This window comes from Sciurus carolinensis, chromosome 17 (assembly GCF_902686445.1).
Source record: "Sciurus carolinensis chromosome 17, mSciCar1.2, whole genome shotgun sequence".
NCBI classification, from domain to species: Eukaryota; Metazoa; Chordata; class Mammalia; order Rodentia; family Sciuridae; genus Sciurus; species Sciurus carolinensis.
This window is the reverse complement of record NC_062229.1, coordinates 12192301-12213441: the sequence shown is the minus strand read 5'-3', so window position 1 is coordinate 12213441 and position 21141 is coordinate 12192301. Positions and strand designations below refer to the sequence as shown.

Genomic DNA, 21141 nt, shown 5'->3' with positions numbered 1-21141 from the left:
CTGAATTATCCAGTAATCAACAGCTCTCACATATGTGGATTCTTAATTTTTTGGCTATCATTTAGTACTCTCAGATGTGCAATTTTATTGACTTACAGCGCATCTGTTTCAAGGACGTGAAAATTTCTAATTTCTTCTGAAGTCTTCTATCTCAACTGGCCCAACATCTTCTGCAATAACACAGTCATATTTTTTGTTTACACCACGTTTTTTATTTTTTGGCTTCCATTTCAGGGATCATTTTGCCTTCATTCTAATAATCCCATTATTGGGTTGGATGTATAATGGGTCACACATCTCAGTTTTTTATTTTAGTGACCTTGTAGTGACCTTGGTTAAGCTATAACCTGTTTTCCCAGAAGTACTATGGTGACCTCACTAGTGTGCACAGTGATCACCCCTATGCTGAATCCCTTCATCTGCAGCCTGGCAAACAGAGACCCACTGAACTATAAGAGAGTCCCTGTGACACTCATTTGAGATATCAGTTGAAATATGCAGCAAATATGAAGATCTTGACCAGCAAATCCTGCCTCCATGGTCATGTAATTTTTGTAGTTTGATTTCTCAACATGTTTCATAAGAGCATGGTGGTCTCCAGAGTTGTGGGACAGGGGATTGAAGAGTTTTAAAAATAGACACACATTTTCAGTAGGGGAATAAGAAAAAACTTTAGAGATAAATGATAGTGATGATTTCAAAATAACATGAAAGTAAATATGTCACTGAAATGTATGCTCATGGCTGAAATGTGCTTTTTAAAAAACTGCTTTTAGTAGTTATATAGTTATATGTGATATTTTGGTCTTACTTGATGCAATTGTAGATGCATGCAATATAATTTGCTTCTTTTCAGTCCCCAGTACTTCCTTTTCCCATTCCCTCCTCTTTCCCTGATCTAGTGGTCTTCCTTCTGTTTACTTCCTGTTTTTTAATTGGTGCTTTAAAAATGCACATAAAGGTAAATTCACTGTGGTATAGTCATATATGTGCATAGCATAAGGTGGTCAATTTCACTCAGCATTTCCTCCCTTTTCCCTTCCCTCCTTTTTCCCCTCTGTCTCATTCCTCTACTGCACTCATCTCACTACTGTTTTCATGAAACTCCCCCCTCCCTTTCCCCCCCTCATTTTTGTCTAGCTTCTGAACATGAGAAAAAATATTTGTCCCTTAACTTTCTGGCTTATTTCACTTAGCAAGATGTTCCATCTCATTACCAGCAAATGCCATGATTTTATTCTTCTCTATGGCTAAGTAAAACTTTTTCCTCTGAAGCATTATTTCAAATAAAAAGGGATTTAAAACATGAAAAAAGAGGAAAGTTCACACAAGTGTCCTACAGTGTAGAGGAACTTCAATAAACTTGGGGACATTCATTTTCTGTTCATCATCTTCCACCATCAGTGTTGGGAAATCCTTAGAGATTGGGATAATGTGGACCAATGTGAGTAATTATGAGTTCTGTGCATTGAGTCTCCAAGGTCATTTAGCAGGCAAAAGTCAGCTTGTAACTTCAGTCCTTCAGTTGATGACTCATTACAGTGGGCTCCATGCCTGTGTGTCCTTCTCCATGGTTGTCTGCATGAGGATACTCTTATCTGAAAGTGCATTCATATCAGTCTTGAGGACCAAGCTTGAGCTTTCTTTGGATGCAAGACATGGGAGGGTCTTCTCATCTGTCCTTCTCAGTCATGTCCCAGCAGAGAAGCAGTGTAACCCAGTAAGTACAGAGGGAGAAGATGAATGCAGGAAGGACTGTTTCCTCAGCATAAGGACAAACATGACATTGGGGTAGCCACGTGGGAGTGTATCTATATGCCATTGCCCTGACCAGGACTGTGAATTTTATGTTCCTGGGTGTGGTTGGGGTTCCAAAAATCCTACTCAAACTTTGCTTTCCACTCACACTTGCTCTACCTCCCATAGATTCCTCTCTCAAAATGGGTTCCACAAACTGATTCCTAAACACCCCAAAAAGATTTTTAATATAATGATAAGCATGAACAGGAGGATGGCAGTAACCATAACATCCTGAGTCACTACTGTGGATTTCCTCCATGTCGGACACACAGCTGTGTGTTCTGTGCAGCTTGTTTCACCCCATGTACATTATCCTCCTGTATTTATGAGGGACAACATGATTATTGTTTTACAGAAACCCAAAGAGAAAACCTTTACTGTATTTAGGCAGTAGAGAATGAGGCCATGTTTTAATTGAGGGCATCATACCAGGTGAATTCCGCAGGTTGTCCTCCTGGCCACTCAACCAGTCATTCGTTCCCTGTCACTCCAAGAAGAGAAACTTGCACACTGTGCTCTTCTCTTAGGTCCTTTCTGGTAGATGACAAAGCAGAGCAGTGGGTGGCACAAGCTGCACCCAGTGTAGGAAGGATAGCAACAGATCACAGACAGAGGAGGTGCTTGATGATTCAGCACAGAGGTCCCTCGACCCTCCACTCCAGGGTGTTCCTGTGGCAGCCTGACACCTCCTCCATGCTTGTATTTGGCTCACTGGACCTCAAAAGGAGACATGAAGTTAGGTCCTGACTCTGCTCCTACTCAGGAGACTAGAAAGAGTTTCAAATGCTCCTCAGATGCACCTGGGGTAAGACCATTGAACCTCTGCAACTTTCTGTTCACTGGAACATGATCAACATAGCTGTGCAGAGTTTGAAGATTAATTATGAATATCCTTGACTTTACTTAGTACTTCTGTGATATAGGGCTAGTTGTTAGTACCTCTGAGAGTAATCATTGTCATATGAATTGATTTCTAGTTGAGACAGCTATCCCAAGTAGGGATTAAACAGAAAGTGCTATCTGTGGGTTTAGCATGTTAAGAAGGGCAGAATGAAGTTTAGACATTACTAATAATGAGAAGGTTAAGCTTCATGCCATTCAACCTAAGTATCCTATGACTTGAAGTTACTGCTTTTCTATTTGGGGATGGGACATTTTTTTGTCTCTATAAATTTATATGCCATGCATTTGAAAAGAATGAGTAACTCTCTTTCATTTTGATTCTGCAGAGCCTATGCTTTACCTGACACAGAGGAGGCATCAAAAAAAAAATCATTAAACATTGACTCGACCCTTCTTTAGTTCACAGAAATTGAGTGAGTGTGGCATCAACACATTTGATACTTTGCTGTCTGCACCTTCTTCTGTTTCAGGAATGTCTGATCAAAAAAGAGACAAGACACAGCAGCACTTTGTTTGAGCCCATGTCATGGCCACATGGGTCTTCAATTTAAATTCAGTATCATCTCTGATTTTCCATTTTTTAAAAGATCATAGTAGATATGTTTTGAGTATAAAGGAGGGAAAGGAGGGAGAAAGAAAGCACAGGTTTCCCTTATTGTTTGGGCTGAGATATTTCAACTTCACATCATTCTTAACTCCAGTGCCCTTTGATAAATGTGTTCACCAATAGTCAATATTTACATAATGATGGGATTTTTTATTGCTTAAAGAAAACCCCAAATGACCAAATATTTATTATGTTCCAGGCTTCCGTCTGTGTCATCCCTGTTGTAGGGAGGTGCTATTCTCCCCATCTCCATTAAACACTGTAACCACAGAGAGGTGGAGATTTACACCCACTCTGCACGTGGCAGCAGGGCAGTGATGCGTGAATGAGAAGTTCAATTCTGAGTCCCTTCCCAGGGCACCTTCTCCTCTACTAGAGAAGATATCATGAACTCTACAAGATGAAATGCCTTGTTGGGTTATATTAGAAGGATTATTACTAGATAGGCAGCAGGGATATTTTGATGGTATATCTTAAGAATAAGAGGATGCACTTGATAAGGACAGGATTTTTATTGACACAAAAAAAGTAGATGATAAATTGCAAAACTGAAGTTGCATCAGTTGTTGGAAGCCAAGCAGCCACCTTCAACCCACATATTATCAGGAAGTTCTCACTTGTGTGATATGGAGAGAGTCAGAAGTATTGTCAAAAGATTGTCACAATATAATGGCAAATTAAATGATGTTCCTCCCTCAGGTCTTTCTGTGCATCAGCCCCTGCATTTGAAGTCAATGTATGTACTTCACAGAGAGACTGCATGTCAGTGTGAACTAGTACATTTCAAAGGAAAATAGGTGTTGTGTTGTAGACTACTTAGACAAACTTTAAGTACTTATTAGGTAAGTTTTTTTTTAAAGAAAATTGTTTATAAATATACAAATTAATATTGACATGAAGTATTGACCAAAAAATCAACCCCATGAATTCAGGATAGTTTCTTTCTTTGGATGGAATGGAATCATGTAAAGTCACCAAGAACTTGAATTTCTCTGGGAATAATTGAAATTTTAGAAAATGCTAGTTCTGAAGCAAATTGGGCTAAATTTTCATATTTAATATAAGAAGTTCATATTTTATACCAATAATAAATAATATTAATGAAGTGTTTTCTAAATGCCAGGAAATATTCCAGGTCAGTGTTTTTCAACTCTGCTATAAGAAATTCCCAAGAACATCACATGCAGATACTCTGATTCAATTGGTTTGGTTCAAGATCAGGGTTTCCAGATATTTTAAAATATCCATTGGTGTATATATGGATAAATTAGACTCATAACCAGGCCTAGGCAATTTAAAAGAATTTTAAAAGAACTTTCTTACAACAGCCTTCAGGGGAAGATCTATGATCCCCATTTTCAGAGGAGGAAAGTCCCATTGTGTTCATATTGTCTATTTTTCTATTCTGCAGTTTTCTCTCAGTTAATCCTTAGTGTGAGTTCACAAAATAATTTGAATCTGAGTTGCCTTCAGGTAGTGAAGTAGAAAATCAATCTATGTACCAGGAGGGATTTATGTGAAAACCAATTATTTAGGCCTAGGAAGCTTCATATGAAAACGCAGATTTTGGAGATTTCCCTGGATCTAAAAGTTTGAAGCACCTATAAGAAAGTTCATAATCAGAAAAACAATGAGGGCAATCTTAGTAGGCCACTATGGAATAAAGAATAAGAAATAAATAGCTAAGACCCATCCTTTAAACCAGATGATTTTCTGAGCTTGTGTGGGGTTGATACAAGTAATTCTGCATAAAATTAAAAATTCAGAATATTTCTTCACAGTTATTATTTTTAAGTCATTGATAGTTGCAATATGCACAAATGCCAAGTTTGTGGTTAAGGAAGTATAAGAATATATGCATTTAGTGAAATACTATTTATAAAACATCAAAGCTAATCAGGGTCAAGGATAGTGTAAATATGTGTAACCTGTTGTCATATCTTCTTCTCACTCTCTGTCTCTGTAAACGTCTGTGAATACATGCCTCCTTATCCAAATCTTCTTTATAGCTCCACCCCCTCTGCTGCCTTCTTCTTCTTCTTCTTCTTCTTCTTCTTCTTCTTCTTCTTCTTCTTCTTCTTCTTCTTCTTCTCCTTCTCCTTCTCCTTCTCCTTCTCCTTCATCTTCTTCTTCACTAGACTTTGAACCTAGGGTCACTTAACCACTGAGCCACATCCCCAGCACTTTTTATTTTTCTTTCAAGACAGGATTTCACTAAGTTTTTGAGACTGGCTTTAAACCTGTGATCCTCCTGCTTCAGTCACTGAGGCTGCTGGCATGATAGGCTTCTCTCTTTTACATTTTTATGCACACATATAGTATATCATATGTATGCACACACATATAGTCCCTTTTATCTTTTGAGTGATACATAAAAATTATACACAATAATGGAATAGCAGGTGATGGTTTGCCCAATGTGCATATTGAAAATATTAAATGAGATTAAATATATCTACTTTATCAATTATTGTGATCCTGCAATATGTATAACCAGAAAAATGAGAGATTACACTCGATTTATATATGATCTATCAAATTGTATAAATGAATTCTACTGGCATGTACCACTAATTAGAACAAAAAAATAAAAAAGTTTAAAAAATGTTTGATTGACCACTTCTATCCATGAAGATAACAAAAACAATGATAAATTCCCTGAAAGATAGCTGGCACATAGCAATGTTTTCTGATGATGAACCACCAACTTTAATTTAGAGTTCAGATAATGCAGTTTAAGTTCTAAGAGAGTTTTTATAAATACTCTATGGAAGGGAATTTGTACAATTGTATTAGAATAGTATGAGGCATTTTTGAGGGCTTCTTAATTTTCCTTATTGAAAATGACTATTTTTTCCCTTAACAAGTAGGGAATATTTCTTGTTACTCATTTTTCTTGAATATTTATTAAAATTAATTATTACCACATATTAGTGTAATTACAGACTTATATGTAAAGTTTTTGACTTTATAATGTTTTTCAGACAAGTGTCTCTAAAGTAGTCTTTGATAGAAGGAAGCAAATAACCCAGAAACCAACAATGCAGTGATGCTAATAAGATGTGGTTTGTCACAACTGAGGAACATTGCTGATGGTGTACAGGCCTTGATACTTGAATATAATACATACGCAGAGTGTTGGGTGCTTTCTTGTTTTATTCCAACCCTCTTTCCTTTTCAAAAGGTGTTCGAGTGATAGAGAATCACAGAACCAGACACGTGCCTCAGATTTCCATCTCAAGGGGCTTTCAGAGGATCCACAACTGCAGCCCATCCTCTTTGGGCTGTTCCTGTTCATGTACCTGGTAACCATCCTGGGGAACCTGCTCATCATCCTGGCTGTCAGCTCTGACTCCCACCTCCACACCCCCATGTACTTCTTCCTCTCCAACCTGTCCTTTGCTGACATCTGCTTTACCTCCACCACTGTCCCCAAGATGATTGTGGACATCCACACTCACAGCAGAGTCATCTCCTATGTGGGCTGCCTGACACAGATGTCTGTTTTTTCCATTTTTGGAAATATGGATAACATGCTTCTGACTATCATGGCCTATGACAGGTTTGTGGCCATCTGTCACCCCCTGCATTACTCAACCATCATGAACCCTCACCTCTGTGTCTTCTTAGTTTGGGTATCCTTTGTAGTTAGCTTTTTGGACTCCCAGCTACACAATTTAATTGTCCTACAATCTACTCATTTCAAGCACATGGAAATTTCTAATTTTTTCTGTGAACCATCTCAACTCCTTAATCTTACCTGTTCTAAAACCTTTAATAGTAACATAGTCATGTATTTTATTGGTGCCATCTTTGGTCTTTTCCCTATCCTTGCGATTCTTTTCTCTTACTATAAAATTATTTCCTCCATTCTGAGGATCCCATCCTCAGGAGGGAAGTACAAAGCCTTCTCCACCTGTGGGTCTCACCTGTCAGTTGTTTGCTTATTTTATGGGACAGCCATTGCTGTGTACCTTGGTTCAGCTTTTTCCTCTTCCCCCAGGAAGGATGTGGTGGCCTCAGTGATGTATACTGTGGTCACCCCCATGCTGAACCCCTTCATCTACAGCCTGAGGAACAGGGACATTAAAAGTGCCCTGTGGAGGCTGCAGAGCAGGACAGTCTAATCTTTTGGTGTGTGGGCTCAATACCAATCACTCGAACCTCCAGATCTTTCCCTCTTTCTCCCATTATTTTTCTAGCTTAATGGCTTTTATTGCACTCAATGTTTCATATGTCTGTCACTGGATTTGGTCACTATTCTGAAATCCTCTTTCTTCAGAAACATCACAACTGAATCCAATATCTGCACAATGTCTGTTGTTTCTGAGCACTGATCTCTGACTCCAGGTGAGATGCTAAACTCTCTTTATATATGTAAATGATGCATTCACTTTCACAGTCCATGTCCATTTCCTGTTAAAAAACTGCACCTAAGGTGTCAGTCTAGGCATGTTATATCTAGGGTCCATATCACTGGTCCTCAAGTTTGACTTCTGTTGGAAACAACTAGGGAAATTAAGAGTACTGAGAACTGGACCTCATCGCCAAAGGTTCTGACATAGATGGATCTAACTAACTATGAGGTTTATATTAGGTAGAGAGGAGTAAAGGGAGGGGAAGGGGGTAGGGGTAGGAAGGATAGTAGGATGAAACAGTTCTTATTACCTCATGTACATGTATGACTGCATGACCAATGTGATCCTGCAACATGTACAATCAGAAAAAGGAGGAATTACATTCCAATTATGTATGATTTATCAAAATGTATAAATGCTTTCTACTGTCATGTACAACTAAATACAACAAACACACACACACACACACACAAAAAAAAAAAACTTCAGAGAATATTTAGCTGCTGGATCCTAAAGAGAGCAAAATCAAAGTAGTAATTTAGCAATGAGTCTATTGTAATAGCAGGCAAGCCCACCACCAAATATAATTTTAAATGCATTTTCCTTAAACACCACACACCTTGCCATTTTGCTGCTTTATAAGTTATTGCATTTCTGCTTCCATCTGATCCCTGAGCTATCTTTTGATGCTGAGTGAGAAACCTTGAAATGTCCACTATGTCTCTCATCTGGTTTTGTCATGACAGGCCTCCACTGAGGGTCATGACAGGCCTCCCCCGAGGTTCATGAAATTTCACTGCCTTGAAAATTTGGTACATTTCATGACCCCCTTCCCACAGTGTTTTAGTGGCTCCCTTTGGTAACTGTCTCTGTGACACAGTGTTCCACTTTTGCCTTTGTCCATATTCAATTCACTCCATGATAATACCTCAATTCGCTTCTGTTTCTTGGGTCAACACTGAGTGATTGTAGCATGGGGGGGAAATATGTCGAGATTTGTCAACAATTGTAATATTTCAAAATGTGCTCAAGAAATAAAGCTTGTTTTAAATATATGCTGTTGTTCAGGATATTCTCTGGGAGATTTTGTAAGTGGGATCAGATTCCAGTTTTGCTATAAAAGAAGACTGTCCCCTCCTCACTCTCTGGATTCCTGCCTTGCCTTGGCTTCTCTCCCTCACAGGTGTTTCCAGAATTTTAATCCCATTTGTCCTGAGGTGCTCACTAAAGCCAGTGCCATGCTGGTTAGACTTTCAGCCTTCAAAACTGTGAGCTAAATAAACCTCTTTTCTATATGTCACACTGCTTCAGGTATTTTGTTATAGCAACTGATAACAGACTAATAAGGGGGCAGGGAGGACAATCTGCTTTACTCAGTCTACCAACTCAAATGATAAATGCAACTAAAATAATAAAACACTTACAGACACACATATACCCAGAATGATGTTTGGCCAAACTTCTGAGCACCAATGGCCCATCAATTTTATACATGAAATTAGCCATCACACAACTACCTAATTAAAAATATTGAATATATTTTGTAGAGATGCATCCAGATTTCAATTCCTCCCTAGATTGCTTGAAATTCTATAGTGCACTCCATAAACTCTAGAGAAAGAAATGTGAAGCTTATTTATTATTTATTATTGTGAAGAATGTAATTATTTCCCCCAAGATTAAGAGTTATAGAATAAAATGTAGATTTTAGTCAGTTCTATAAAAATGAATGTATACAATAATAAAGAGATACTTTTTATAAACTGGAAATATCTAATAGAGAGTGCAAGAAATTCTGGCTTTAATTTTTCTTCAGGTGTCCATAATTACAGGGGAATTGGGATAAGAACAAATCACATGCCACATTTTACTTGTACAAATATGATCACCTTCAGTTTTCACATGCTGGGCATGTAAACTTTTTCTTTGACTGTGATGCACATGTGCTATCCCTGCCACCCTCTATGAAATGACTTCATGTGCATAACAATTTTACCTATGACAAAATCATTCTAAATGTCTCAGTCAATCGATTCTTCTGCCTCATCACCTCTCAATACCTGCCATCTGGCCTCCTTTGCATATTCTTTCACCTGTCCACATGCAGGTCAAGAGCACCTTCCCTTCATATGCAACTTGAGTAGCTATGTGTTAAAGTGCAATTCACAACAGTTAAGGACAAACTAATCTCACTTCCATAGCATGGAGATCTTTCAGTCACTTAGGTCTATTGAGGGAACATTGCAACAGATCACTCTTTACTTAAAAACTACCTTGTGCATCAAGAAAAAAGAAACATACTGCATTTTGATTTATTGCACACAAATGGGATACATCTTTTCCTTTCTATGGTTGAGCATAATGTAGATTCATACCATTCATGTAATCATATATGTACATAAGGTAAAGATGTCTCATTCCACAAATTTTCATACCCCTCTCCTCCCTCTCATTTCCCTCTATGTAAAATTCCTCCAATCTTCTCTCACCCCCCACCCCCACTCCAATTATATATCATCACTTATCAGGAAAAACATTCAGCCTCTGTTTTGGGGGGATTGGCTTAATTCACTTAGCATGATGTTCCCCAATTCCATCCATTTATCTGCAAATGCCATAATGTTATTCTTCTTTATAGTTGAATAATATTCCATTGTATATATATTCCACAGTTTCTTTATCCATTCATCTGTTGAAGGGCATCTAGGTTGATTCCACAATCTGGCTATTGTGAATTGAGCTGCTATAAACATTGATGTGGCTGCATTACTGTAGTATGCTGATTTTAAGTCCTTTGGGTATAAACTGAGGAGTGGGATAACTGGGTCAAAAGGTGGGTCCATTCCAAGTTTTCTGAGAATTCTCCACATTGCTTTCCAGAGTGGCTGCACCAATTTTCAACTCCACCAGCAATGTAAAAGTGTACCTTTTCCCCCACATCCAACAATTATTATTGCTTGTGCTCTTGATAATAGCCATTCTAATTGGAGTAAGATGAAATCATAGTTTTCTAAATTTGCATTTCTCTAATTACTAGAGATTTTGAACACTTTTTTATATGTTTATTAATCACCTGTATGTCTCCTTCTGTAAAGTGTCTGTCCAGTTTCTTGGCTCATTTATTGCTTGGGTTCTTTGTATTTTTGGTGTAAAGTTTTGTAAATTCTTTATAAACATTGAAGATAAGTGTTCTACCTGAAGTGTGTGTGGAAAACATTTTCTCCCACTCTGTAGGCTCTCTTTTCACATTATTGATTGTAGCCTTTGCTGAGAAAAAGCTTTTTAGTTTGATTCCATCCCATTTATTGGTTCTTGCTTTGATTTCTTGTGCTTTTGGAGTCTTGTTAAGGAATTATGATCCTAAGCCAACATGATGAAGATTTGGACCTACTTAAAATTAAAAAAAAAAAAAGTAATCAGACACCAAAGTATACTACCTAATTCCATTTATTAAAAAGTCTAAACAAATCCACCTAATCTTTAGTGACAAAGAGATCGGTGGTTTTCCGGAGCCAGGGATAGGACACAGGTTTATAGTACAGCATCACAGTCACATCAGTGTTTATAGCAGCTCAACTCACACTAGCTAAACTATGGAATCATCCTAATTGCCCTTCAACAGACACACACATGCGCACGCCCGCACATACACGCACACCATATTTTCTTTATACACATGCACAATAGACTATTACTCAGCTTTAAAGAAGAACAAAATTCTGGCATTTGCTGATAAATGGATGGAGTTAGAGAATATCATGCTAAGTAAATTAAGCCAAACCCAAAAAACCAAAGACCAAATGTCTCTCTGATATGTGGAAGCTAATTCACATAAGTGGGGGATGGGGGCTAGGGAAGAATAGTGTTACTTTATATTAGGTAAAGGGGAGTGAAGGGAGGGAAAGGACTATGGGGGAAGGAAGGATAGTGGGGTGAAACAGACATTATCACCTCAGGTACATGTATGACTACTTGACCAATGTGATCCTGCAATATGTATAATCTGAAAAATGAGAGAATACACTCCATTTATGTGTGATCTATAAAAATGTGTAACTGCATTCTACTGTCATGTACAACTAATAAGAACAAAAACAATATTTAAAATAAAAAAGAAAAAAAATCAAAACCAAAAAACAGAAACACTTTTTAATAATAAATTTTAGTAAATTTTAATAAATTTTAATAATGTCCAGGACCTGAAAACACAAAGGAATTTAAAGGTTTTATAAATTTTAATAAATTTTAATAAAATGTCCAGGACCTGAAAACACAAAGGAATTTAAAGGTGGAAAAAGACTGTAGAAATACCTCAGGAAATTCAGTTTAATTCTGAGTACTTGATAACCGATACCCGGATTGAAAATGCGCACGCGCGGGCGCGCACACACACACACACACACACACACACACACATAATAGAAATATCTGGGATTGGAAGATCCTCAACTCCCAGATATAGCTGGAAACTTGAGACCATTGGTACCTCAGAGCTACAATCATTACTATGCCCAGTAAGGGTGCTACATTCAATGACCTGGCTCCCTTAGTGCTTATGGAGGTGAATAGCTGTTCATATTGGTGTGTCTATGGAGAGTCCATGGCTAGAGGACCTTAGCCACCATCTTGCTCCACCACCCAGCTTTTCTCAGGGATCCTCTCTAACCCTCAGATTCTTCAGCAGCAAGTGAAGTGCCACAGTGCTCATTCACCAGGGCCATGTAATGATAGCAGATAATTTTGTCAAAGACTAAGCAAATATCAATATATATTCCTCTTATCACTTTAAATGTCAGTTTTGAAAGTGAACATTCCAGGTGTTTAAAGGTAGCCTGATATAAATACTGTAACTTTGAATTGGTGGAAAACACATTCTGTTCAACTTCCTCAGCTGTAAATCTATGGGGGAAAAACCTCACTTAACCAATGGGGTGCTTGAGAAGATGTGGCAGAATGTATTGACTACAATAGTCTTCAGTGCATTGTTATTAACTGATAATTTAAACTTTCATTCTCATGTTAGTAGATTCAACTAATGGGCTGCACAAACAGAAAAGTTGATTTTTTGATCAGTTCTTGAATTTATTAGCTGTGTGTGCTAGAACTTGGTACTTATCTGAAGGCTTAATGTTTTCATTTTTAATGATATTTACTTATAGCACTTGTGAAAATGGCAAGAATTTATAAGGAAAGATATTGCTGTGCTAGACATCATCATCATCATCATCTCAAGGTGGATGTAATTCCAATATTTTATTTGAACTCCAAGAATTCTTTCACTGTAGAGGTTGGAAAACTGTAACATTTTTGTGTTTGGACAGTGCAAAATTCTTTCCCCAGTTTTTGTTATCATTTAAAAATTCAGCGTATGTCTTTATTTATTGTTTTTTTTTTTATCATCCCCACCATCCATCTCTAACATCAATTAGTGAATCACCTGTGGAAGAAAGAAGCTTCAATTATGCTTTTTTTGTAATTTTTTTCACAAATTAGCATGTGGATGAAAAAAATAATCAATTGGATTATGTTAAATTTCCTCAGGCCTAGAAGCCACAGACCGAATCCTGATTGATGGATCCTTTAAAAATCCTATATACTCCCTGTACCCTCCTTACCCCTCTACAAATTTACCAACATTCTTACATCTTGTTTATTGTAATACAGATAAAAGATGCTTGTGTTCAGTCCTTAGGTACTGCCTGAGGTTTAGGGCATGACCACAATCCTTAGTTATCCAGAAGACTAGAATGGAGAACATGTAGATTCCCAGCATCATGTAAAGCTAGGAAATGCTATGACTAGAGTGTAATCTCTGGGCCTGAACAAGACTTGGCTTCTTTCTCTTTTACCATTCTCCTTACCAGTGTATGTCTTTATAACTGCAATTTGTTAAAAGTCCCTGAGTTTAATCCTAGTACCACCCCTACACCCTGAACCCCAGTCAAAAGAGACAGAGTATAACATTTCACCTGAGGCCAGTGTTGTTAAAATTCCAAGGGCTGCCTGGGTATATGGATTTAGTCTTGATGTGTATGGCAACAAAAATGATTCTGAATACTCATGAAATTCAGTTAAACACAAGCCAAAGGAGGCAATATCTAGATATGAAACATGGAGTGAAATGATAGCCATGAATCTCCTAGAGTAACATAAACAAGAAGGTAGGTCTATATGGTTGGTTTTACCAACCCAAACTATAAAAAGAATGGAAGAGATAATGAGACTAGGTTGATCTGCTCCATAGCTTTTTCAGGGAAGTTTTGATGTCCTTGTTCCTCAGGCTGTAGATGAAGGGGTTCAGCATGGGGGTGACCACAGTGTACATCACTGAGAACACAGTGGTCTTTCTAGGAGAATGTGATACAGCTGAAGCAAGGTACACTCCAATGGCTGTCCCATAAAATAAGCAAACAACTGACAAGTGAGACCCACAGGTGGAGAAGGCTTTGTACTTCCCACCTGAGGATGGGATTCTCAGAATGGAAGAAACAATTTTATAATAAGAGGAAAAGATCCCTAAGACTGGAAGAAAACCATAAATGGCACCAACAATATACATGACTGTATTTTTCGTAAAGGTATCAAAACAGACTAGACTAAGGACCTGAGAAGGTTGACAGAAGAAATTAGAGATTTCCATGTCTTTGAAGTAGGTAAAGTATAAGGCAATCAAATTGTGGATCTGGGATTCCAAAAGGCTAAACAATAGAGACATCAAAACTAAGAAGACACAGAGGCGAGGGTTCATGATGATGGAGTATTGCAGTGGGTGACAGATGGCCACATACCGGTCATAGGCCATCACAGTCAGGAGCATGTCATCCATACATCCAAAAATGAGAATAAAAGACATCTGTGTCAGACAGCCCACATAGGAGATGGCTCTGCTGTGAGTTCGGATGTTCACCAGCATCTTTGGGACAGTGGTGGAGATGAAACCAATGTCAGCCAAGGACAGGTTGGAGAGGAAAAAGTACATGGGGGTGTGGAGGTGGGAGTCAGAGCTGACAGCCAGAATGATGAGCAGGTTCCCAAGCACTGTGACCAGGTACATGGACAGAAACAGTCCAAGGAGGATGGGCTGCAGGTCTGGGTCCTCTGAGAGGCTCATGAGTTTGAATTCTGTGGCAAGTGTTAGATTTTTCAGTTCAATTTCACTTGGGCACCTTTTGAAAAAGAGAAATGTGTTGGAAAAAGGAAACTGATAAATACATGCAAGTGGGAAAACAATGGTACAAATTACATTAGCCTAGAATGTTTAAACACCATGCCTAAGTTAGGACTGCATTTTTTATTAGTTTGCTTTAGTTATACAAAGTATTAGGGTTGATTTTGACATGATTATAAAAACGTGGTATATCATTTGCTCTGATTCAGCCATTCCCTCCCCTCCTTCCTCTCCTTGTTCCTTTTCTTGACTCTAATGATCTTTCTTCTAATTTTTTGTAGGTTTTTTTTTTTAACCAGTGTCTTGTGCATGAACATAAAAGTGAGGTCCTCTGTGATCCCTTCACATGTGCACTTAGAGAACTTGGTTGGGATCCGTCCACCATTCCTCCTTTCTTAATGTTCTTCCTCTTTCCCCACTGATACCTCTTCCATTTTCATGGAATTCCTTCTCTCCACCCTTTTCTTTCTTTTTTCACTGATTTTGGTACACTAAAGTTGATAATGTATATCAGAAAACATCATGTGCTACTTATTTCCCCTGAGTTTTTCTGCTTCTTGTGTGTTTTGTTATCCCTCCCAGGTGAATGAAGACTTTGCTCAAATTTGGTTTGTATTTCAACACTAATTTAACATATAACTAGTATCATTACTTATTTAGGACTTTAATGTTGATTAATATATTTAAGATAAATGCACATGACCAATATCATCAACCTTAGGGCACATTGCCCTGTTGATAATTCACGGGTAATGAAATATCAAATTGGGCTTTTGAATTTTCTTATCTGATATGTGTTTATTTCTGTCAACTCTATACATCTTTCCTTGAATATCTACTAAAACAATCTATTCCTTGCTTTTTAAACACTTCTATATTCTATAATGGCTTGGAAACACTGCTTCATTGTTTTTCTGATTATAAACACATTACATATGTTTGAGGTCTTTAGCACAAGGCAAAAACAGAACCCAAGTTTGGGTACCACCCTTCTAATACCAGCTAATAGATTTTCAATCAATATATCTTGATACATTGATTACAATTCTCCTACATCAACTACTTGAAGGCAACTTGGGTTTATTCCTTGTCATGTCACACTGTGATTTAATTAGGAAAAATGCAACAGAAAATTATGTAAACACATCTGGATCATTTGTTCAAATCTAAACTTGAGAAAAAAATTACCTAGTTTTGTGTTATTTTTTAAATGCTTTAAAATATTTCTAAATTGTGTGAAGTAGTAGTTGTTGGTCTCATTTATTATACATATTTGTGAATATTTTGAAATACCATGATACCCTGGTATTGGAATAAATTCAGTTTAAACATAGTATCAGCTTGTGAAGTTCTTGGCCATCCTGTCTTATACCAGGGTTGAGAAGCACAGTCTTAGAGTATTTGCTGGCATTCTGAAAATGCCCTATTACTATTATTTACTGTGACTGTCAACAATAACTACTACACATATTAAAAATAAACATTTAGTAATAAGTGCTTCACAACCAATAGTTTACAAGGATTTAAATTATTACCTATGAAATGTGCTTTTCACTATCTCTACATAATTCCATTTTCTTCACACCTACTCCCCCAAAGAAACTGCTACTATAAATTCAATGGGTATATTTTCATGACAATATTTCCAGTTTTGATTTCCATATCCATATGCACTTTTCTTTAAGACTTACCTTAAAAAAATAATCCAATGCTAATGCAAGCCATCTACAACACATCACATATTGTCTCTGAAATTTAGTAGTTTTTATTGGCATGTAAAGTACAATCATGAATTTCAAAGGCCTTAACTGATGCACAGAATTACCCAAGGGACATCAATTAATTTGTCAATTTATTGTTATGACCAGATTTCCAAAATCCTTGTGCCTGAATTCATATTGTATAAATGAGGATTTGACACAGCATGTGGGTGGCAGTTTTTTGAATTCCAATACTTGATGGGCATTCCAGCTTTTCTATTAAACATGTACATTTTTGGTTAAATAAAAACTGGTACCAATCAAACACAACCTACTGTGGTTGAGATGTAATGTCCAAAATATTCCTGTGGTTTATCTAATAATATTCCCTGCCTGATTACTAAGCTATTTCTTCTTGTATAGGAGAGGTATTTCCATTGGGTTCCAGTAGAGAAGACAATACTTTGGGATAAGAATCAGGAAATGCACATTTTAGTTCCATATCATTGACCTATTGCTGTGGATAGAACATTTGCAAATCTCTCCACATCTCTGCTCACAATGCTTCACAGAGGGTAGAAGGACGACACCCGTCTCCTCAACACATATGTCACCCAGGTAAAGTCTGGAACTTAGCCATATGTGATCATTGGTTCATGTTATCAAATAAGGAATCCCACCCTTATGGAAATAGTGAGTTCTTTGATTAAAACAACCATCAAAGGCCAGGGCAGCCTAGAGTGAGGTGAAATTCCAAAATGTCTTAGCCCAACCCTGGAGGTTCCTCTGCCACCTTCTCTTTGTGCCTCTTTCTTGGTTCCCATGAAGATTTCTGCCACAGTCTGAATCATTCAATATTATAAATGTGGCTAAATGAAAATTTAGGGCCCATGTACCTGTGATGTCAACAAGAATAAAAGCTATTATTTCTTCTTTCTTGTTTGGTTGGACGTTCCTGAAAGTGCAGACGGGAAAAGCACCAAGTGTGCTGGAGACATGATGGTTATGGTCAATTTTCGTGAAGCAGGGAAGGTTCTACTGAGTATTTAACAGAGTTTTTTTTTTTTTTTAATTTTCAATGCCTCCTTCTTGCTAAGCTAGTTATAGGATTGAGGGAGTAAGAAATGGAAGAGAATCTGGCATTCCTTTCCAAAAAATGACCATGTACTTGCAGAATAACACAAATAAAATAGTTCTGTGATGTAAATAAGAAAATAGTAACTTTGGATAACAGGATATTTAGTTGACTAGTATGAAGAGTTATCTTATTATTAGCAAAATCAGTATCTAAGTTACATTTCCCTCCATGTAATATATAAATCACATGATAATCATATATGGAGCACCCATATCTGTTTATTTCTCACTCAGTGCATTCAGAAATCAAATCGGATGGCAGTGCATCTCAGATGTTAGCATCTCAGAGACGCTAACAACCAGCCCTGCATCACAGACTTAACAAGTAGGACCACTAGATTCAGAATTAAATTTTCAGACTCTGGTTCTGATGCACTAAATGTTCTTTATTGTTTCCCAACCACCAGAAACTTTTAAGCAGAAGACCGAATTTTAAACACAGGTACATCTGAGGTATATTTTAAAACTTTGGCCAATTTTCTCAGTAGGAATGAAATCAACATTTGACTGTGTGTCTCCTTTTGAGAGTGACTAGGAGGAAGTGGAAAGCCACAAGAGTATGCAGGAGGGGTGAGAGGAGTAATCCTGTGCAGGATTATCATGTGTCTGCTCTTCCTGAGATCTCAGTCATCCTGTCTATAATGGAGGCAGCTGGTGCCACCCACTGCTGTCCTGTGTGATCCACCTGGAACCTTAATTAGAAGAGCACAGTGGGGTATTTTCCTGGAGTGACAGGGATTGAGCTAGCTATGTGGGTTGTGAAAAGGACAACCTTCAAGAGTATTCTGGAAAAATGCTTGTTGTTTGTGACCATATAGCACAATTCAATCATGGCTTCATTATTTGATATCTGAACAAAAATTATGAACTACATAAAAATGCAGTCCTTCCCCTTTGGTAAAATAATAATTTTGGTGGAGCTTATGAGTTGCAGAAGACTATGTATGTGAAATGAGAACATATGGATTAGATCCTCCCTTTTAGGAGGCTGTCAGTAACAGCCTGACACTTGGTTATTGCCAATCTCCTCCCCCTCATCACCTTCATAAACCATTTGAAATGCTTAGGAAATAGTTCACTGGGACCCAAACTCTATTTGCAATCTTTACTTCCATGGATGAGGTGTACATGGGAAATAGAACCAGAGTACAAAGAAATCAAAACTTTGAGATTTTTGGCACCTCCAACACCCTCATGTACATAAACTTCAAAATTAAAGGAGCTGATATTCTGCATATTTTTATCTCCACATCTATCTACCCCAAACTGTATGTTTGTCTTCATGATGAAGAAAAAATACTTCAGAGAGTCCTTCCTCCATCCATCCTCTTCCCCAGCACTTACTGGGTAATGTTGAGTCGATGCTGAGTCATGACAAGGGCTGAGAATCCAATGCCCTTCCTCTGCTGGTACCCACTGAAGGCTGAGGCTCTGTGCTCAGGATTGATATGAATAGAGTGATGGATAGGAGCTTGCTCATGCAGAAAACCACAGAAGGATCAGACCCAGGTATGAAGCCAACTGGAATGGAGCCATTAAACTGAAGAACTGCAGGCACAGGAAGATTATTGACTATTATATGATCTTAGTGGTTCCACGCATAGGGCTCGTAATTAGTCAAATTGGTCCATGTTCTCCTAAACCTCCAAGAATTTCTTAATACTAGTGAAGGAAGGAAAAGAAGAGAAAATGAATGTCTACAAATATTTTGGGCATCTCCTTTACGTGTTTTATTTCTTTTATTATGATTCACTCACTTTCATTTAAATTATATTGTGGTAAATATACATAACAAAACTTTACCATTTTAATCATTGCTAAATGCACAGTTAAGTGGCATTAATTACATTCATATCATTATAAGACCTTAGCAAACATTCACTTTCAGAATTTTTCATTTTTTCTTAAAGTGAAACTTTACACCCATTTAAAAAAAAAACTTTCCATTCCTTACATTTCATATCTATGACAATCATCATTTTACTATAAAATTAGATGAAGAAGTAAAGCCATAAAATTAGTGGTCCAAGTAGACAGAATTTACATGTTTTCAAATTCATTTCCACTGGCTTTTCTAGTTTACATTCCAAATGAATAACAACAGTCCTGAGACTAGACCATTCTGTTGTGGAGCCTCCTACAGGCACTTTAAATGTCCCTGTTCCTTAGGCTGTAGGTGAGGGAATTCAGCATGGAGGTGACCACTGTGTATATCATTGAGGTCCCCTCACCCTTTCTGGGAGAACGTAATACAGTTGAATCAAGTACACTCCAAGGCCTGTTCCATAAAATAAGTGAATAATGGAGAGTTGAGACCCACAGGTTGTGAAGGTTTTTCCCTCCTTTCTGATTATGGGATCATCTGAATGGAGGTACCAATTTTAGAATAAGGGAAAAGGATTCCTGACATGGGAACATAACCCAGAGATGGCAGCAATAAAAACACAAGAACATGTTATCAGTGAACATATCAGAACTGGGGAGATTGGAAGTTAAGAAGGATCGTGGGAGAACTTACAAATTCCACACATTAAAATCAGGGAGATTGTAAGGCAATTAATTCATGATGTTAAATAAGTGACCTCAAAATTAAGAAGACACAGAGGCATGAATTCATGGTAACCTGGAAATGCAGGTTGGCTCCACTGAGCATAGGCCATCACAGTCAGAAGGCTACCATCCATACATCCAAAATGAGAAAGAGACATCAGTGTAAGGCAGCCCACCTAGAAGATGGCACTGCTTATATGTCCACAATCATCTTTGGGACCATGGTGGAGGTGAAATAGATATCATACAAGGACAGGTTGGAGAGGAAGAGGTACATGGGGGTGTGGAGGTAGGAGTCAGAACTGACAACCAGTATGATGAGCAGGTTCCCAAGCACCATAACCAGGTACATGGACAGCGACAGTCCAGAGAGGACAGATTGCAGGTCTGGTTCCTCTGAAAGGCCCAGGAGATGGAATTCTGAGAGACCTGTTAGATTTTGTATTTCTGCATAGTGTGGACAACTAGTAAAATTGTCAGACTGCACTCGATGCACTAAACTTTTTCATTGTTCTCAACCATCAAGAAATTTTAAGCTAAGGTCCAAGATTCTAAACCACAGGTATATCCAGTGAGCAGGTATAAATTCTGAAGTCCAATTTTGAATAGGAATGATGTAAAATCCTGCCTTTAGTGTCTTTTTTTTTGGATACTGAGAGGGCTGACTATAAGAATGGAGGGGGATGTGGACAGCTGTGAGGAAGTTCTGGAATAGAGGAAAGAGCAATGATCAGTGCTGCTCATTGTGTATCTTCTCTTTCTGTGGTCTTAGCCTGGAATCTATTCCTGACATTCCTATATTTATCTCAGAAGGTACCAACCACTTCTCTCCCTTTTGGTTTACCAGTGACCCTCAAAAGGAGGGGCACAATGAGAAATGGATTCTTTATGAAGCAAGAAGCAAGTGAAATTGCTGGT

General features: G+C 37.8%; 2 protein-coding genes across 2 annotated transcripts; one reads left to right on the top strand and one right to left on the bottom strand.

The window, feature by feature from the left end:
• Positions 1–1691: 1691 nt before the first annotated feature.
• On the top strand, positions 1692–7437 carry LOC124969150 (olfactory receptor 18-like). Its single transcript, XM_047531981.1, has 2 exons — positions 1692–1720; positions 6495–7437. Exons 1-2 carry the CDS (start codon positions 1692–1694, stop codon positions 7435–7437), a joined length of 972 nt encoding a protein of 323 aa, XP_047387937.1.
• A 6454-nt stretch (positions 7438–13891) lies between these two features.
• Positions 13892–14845, bottom strand: LOC124969121 (olfactory receptor 7E24-like). Its single transcript, XM_047531949.1, has one exon. It carries the CDS (start codon positions 14777–14779, stop codon positions 13892–13894), a length of 888 nt encoding a protein of 295 aa, XP_047387905.1. The 5' UTR covers positions 14780–14845.
• Between the last annotated feature and the right edge of the window lie 6296 nt (positions 14846–21141).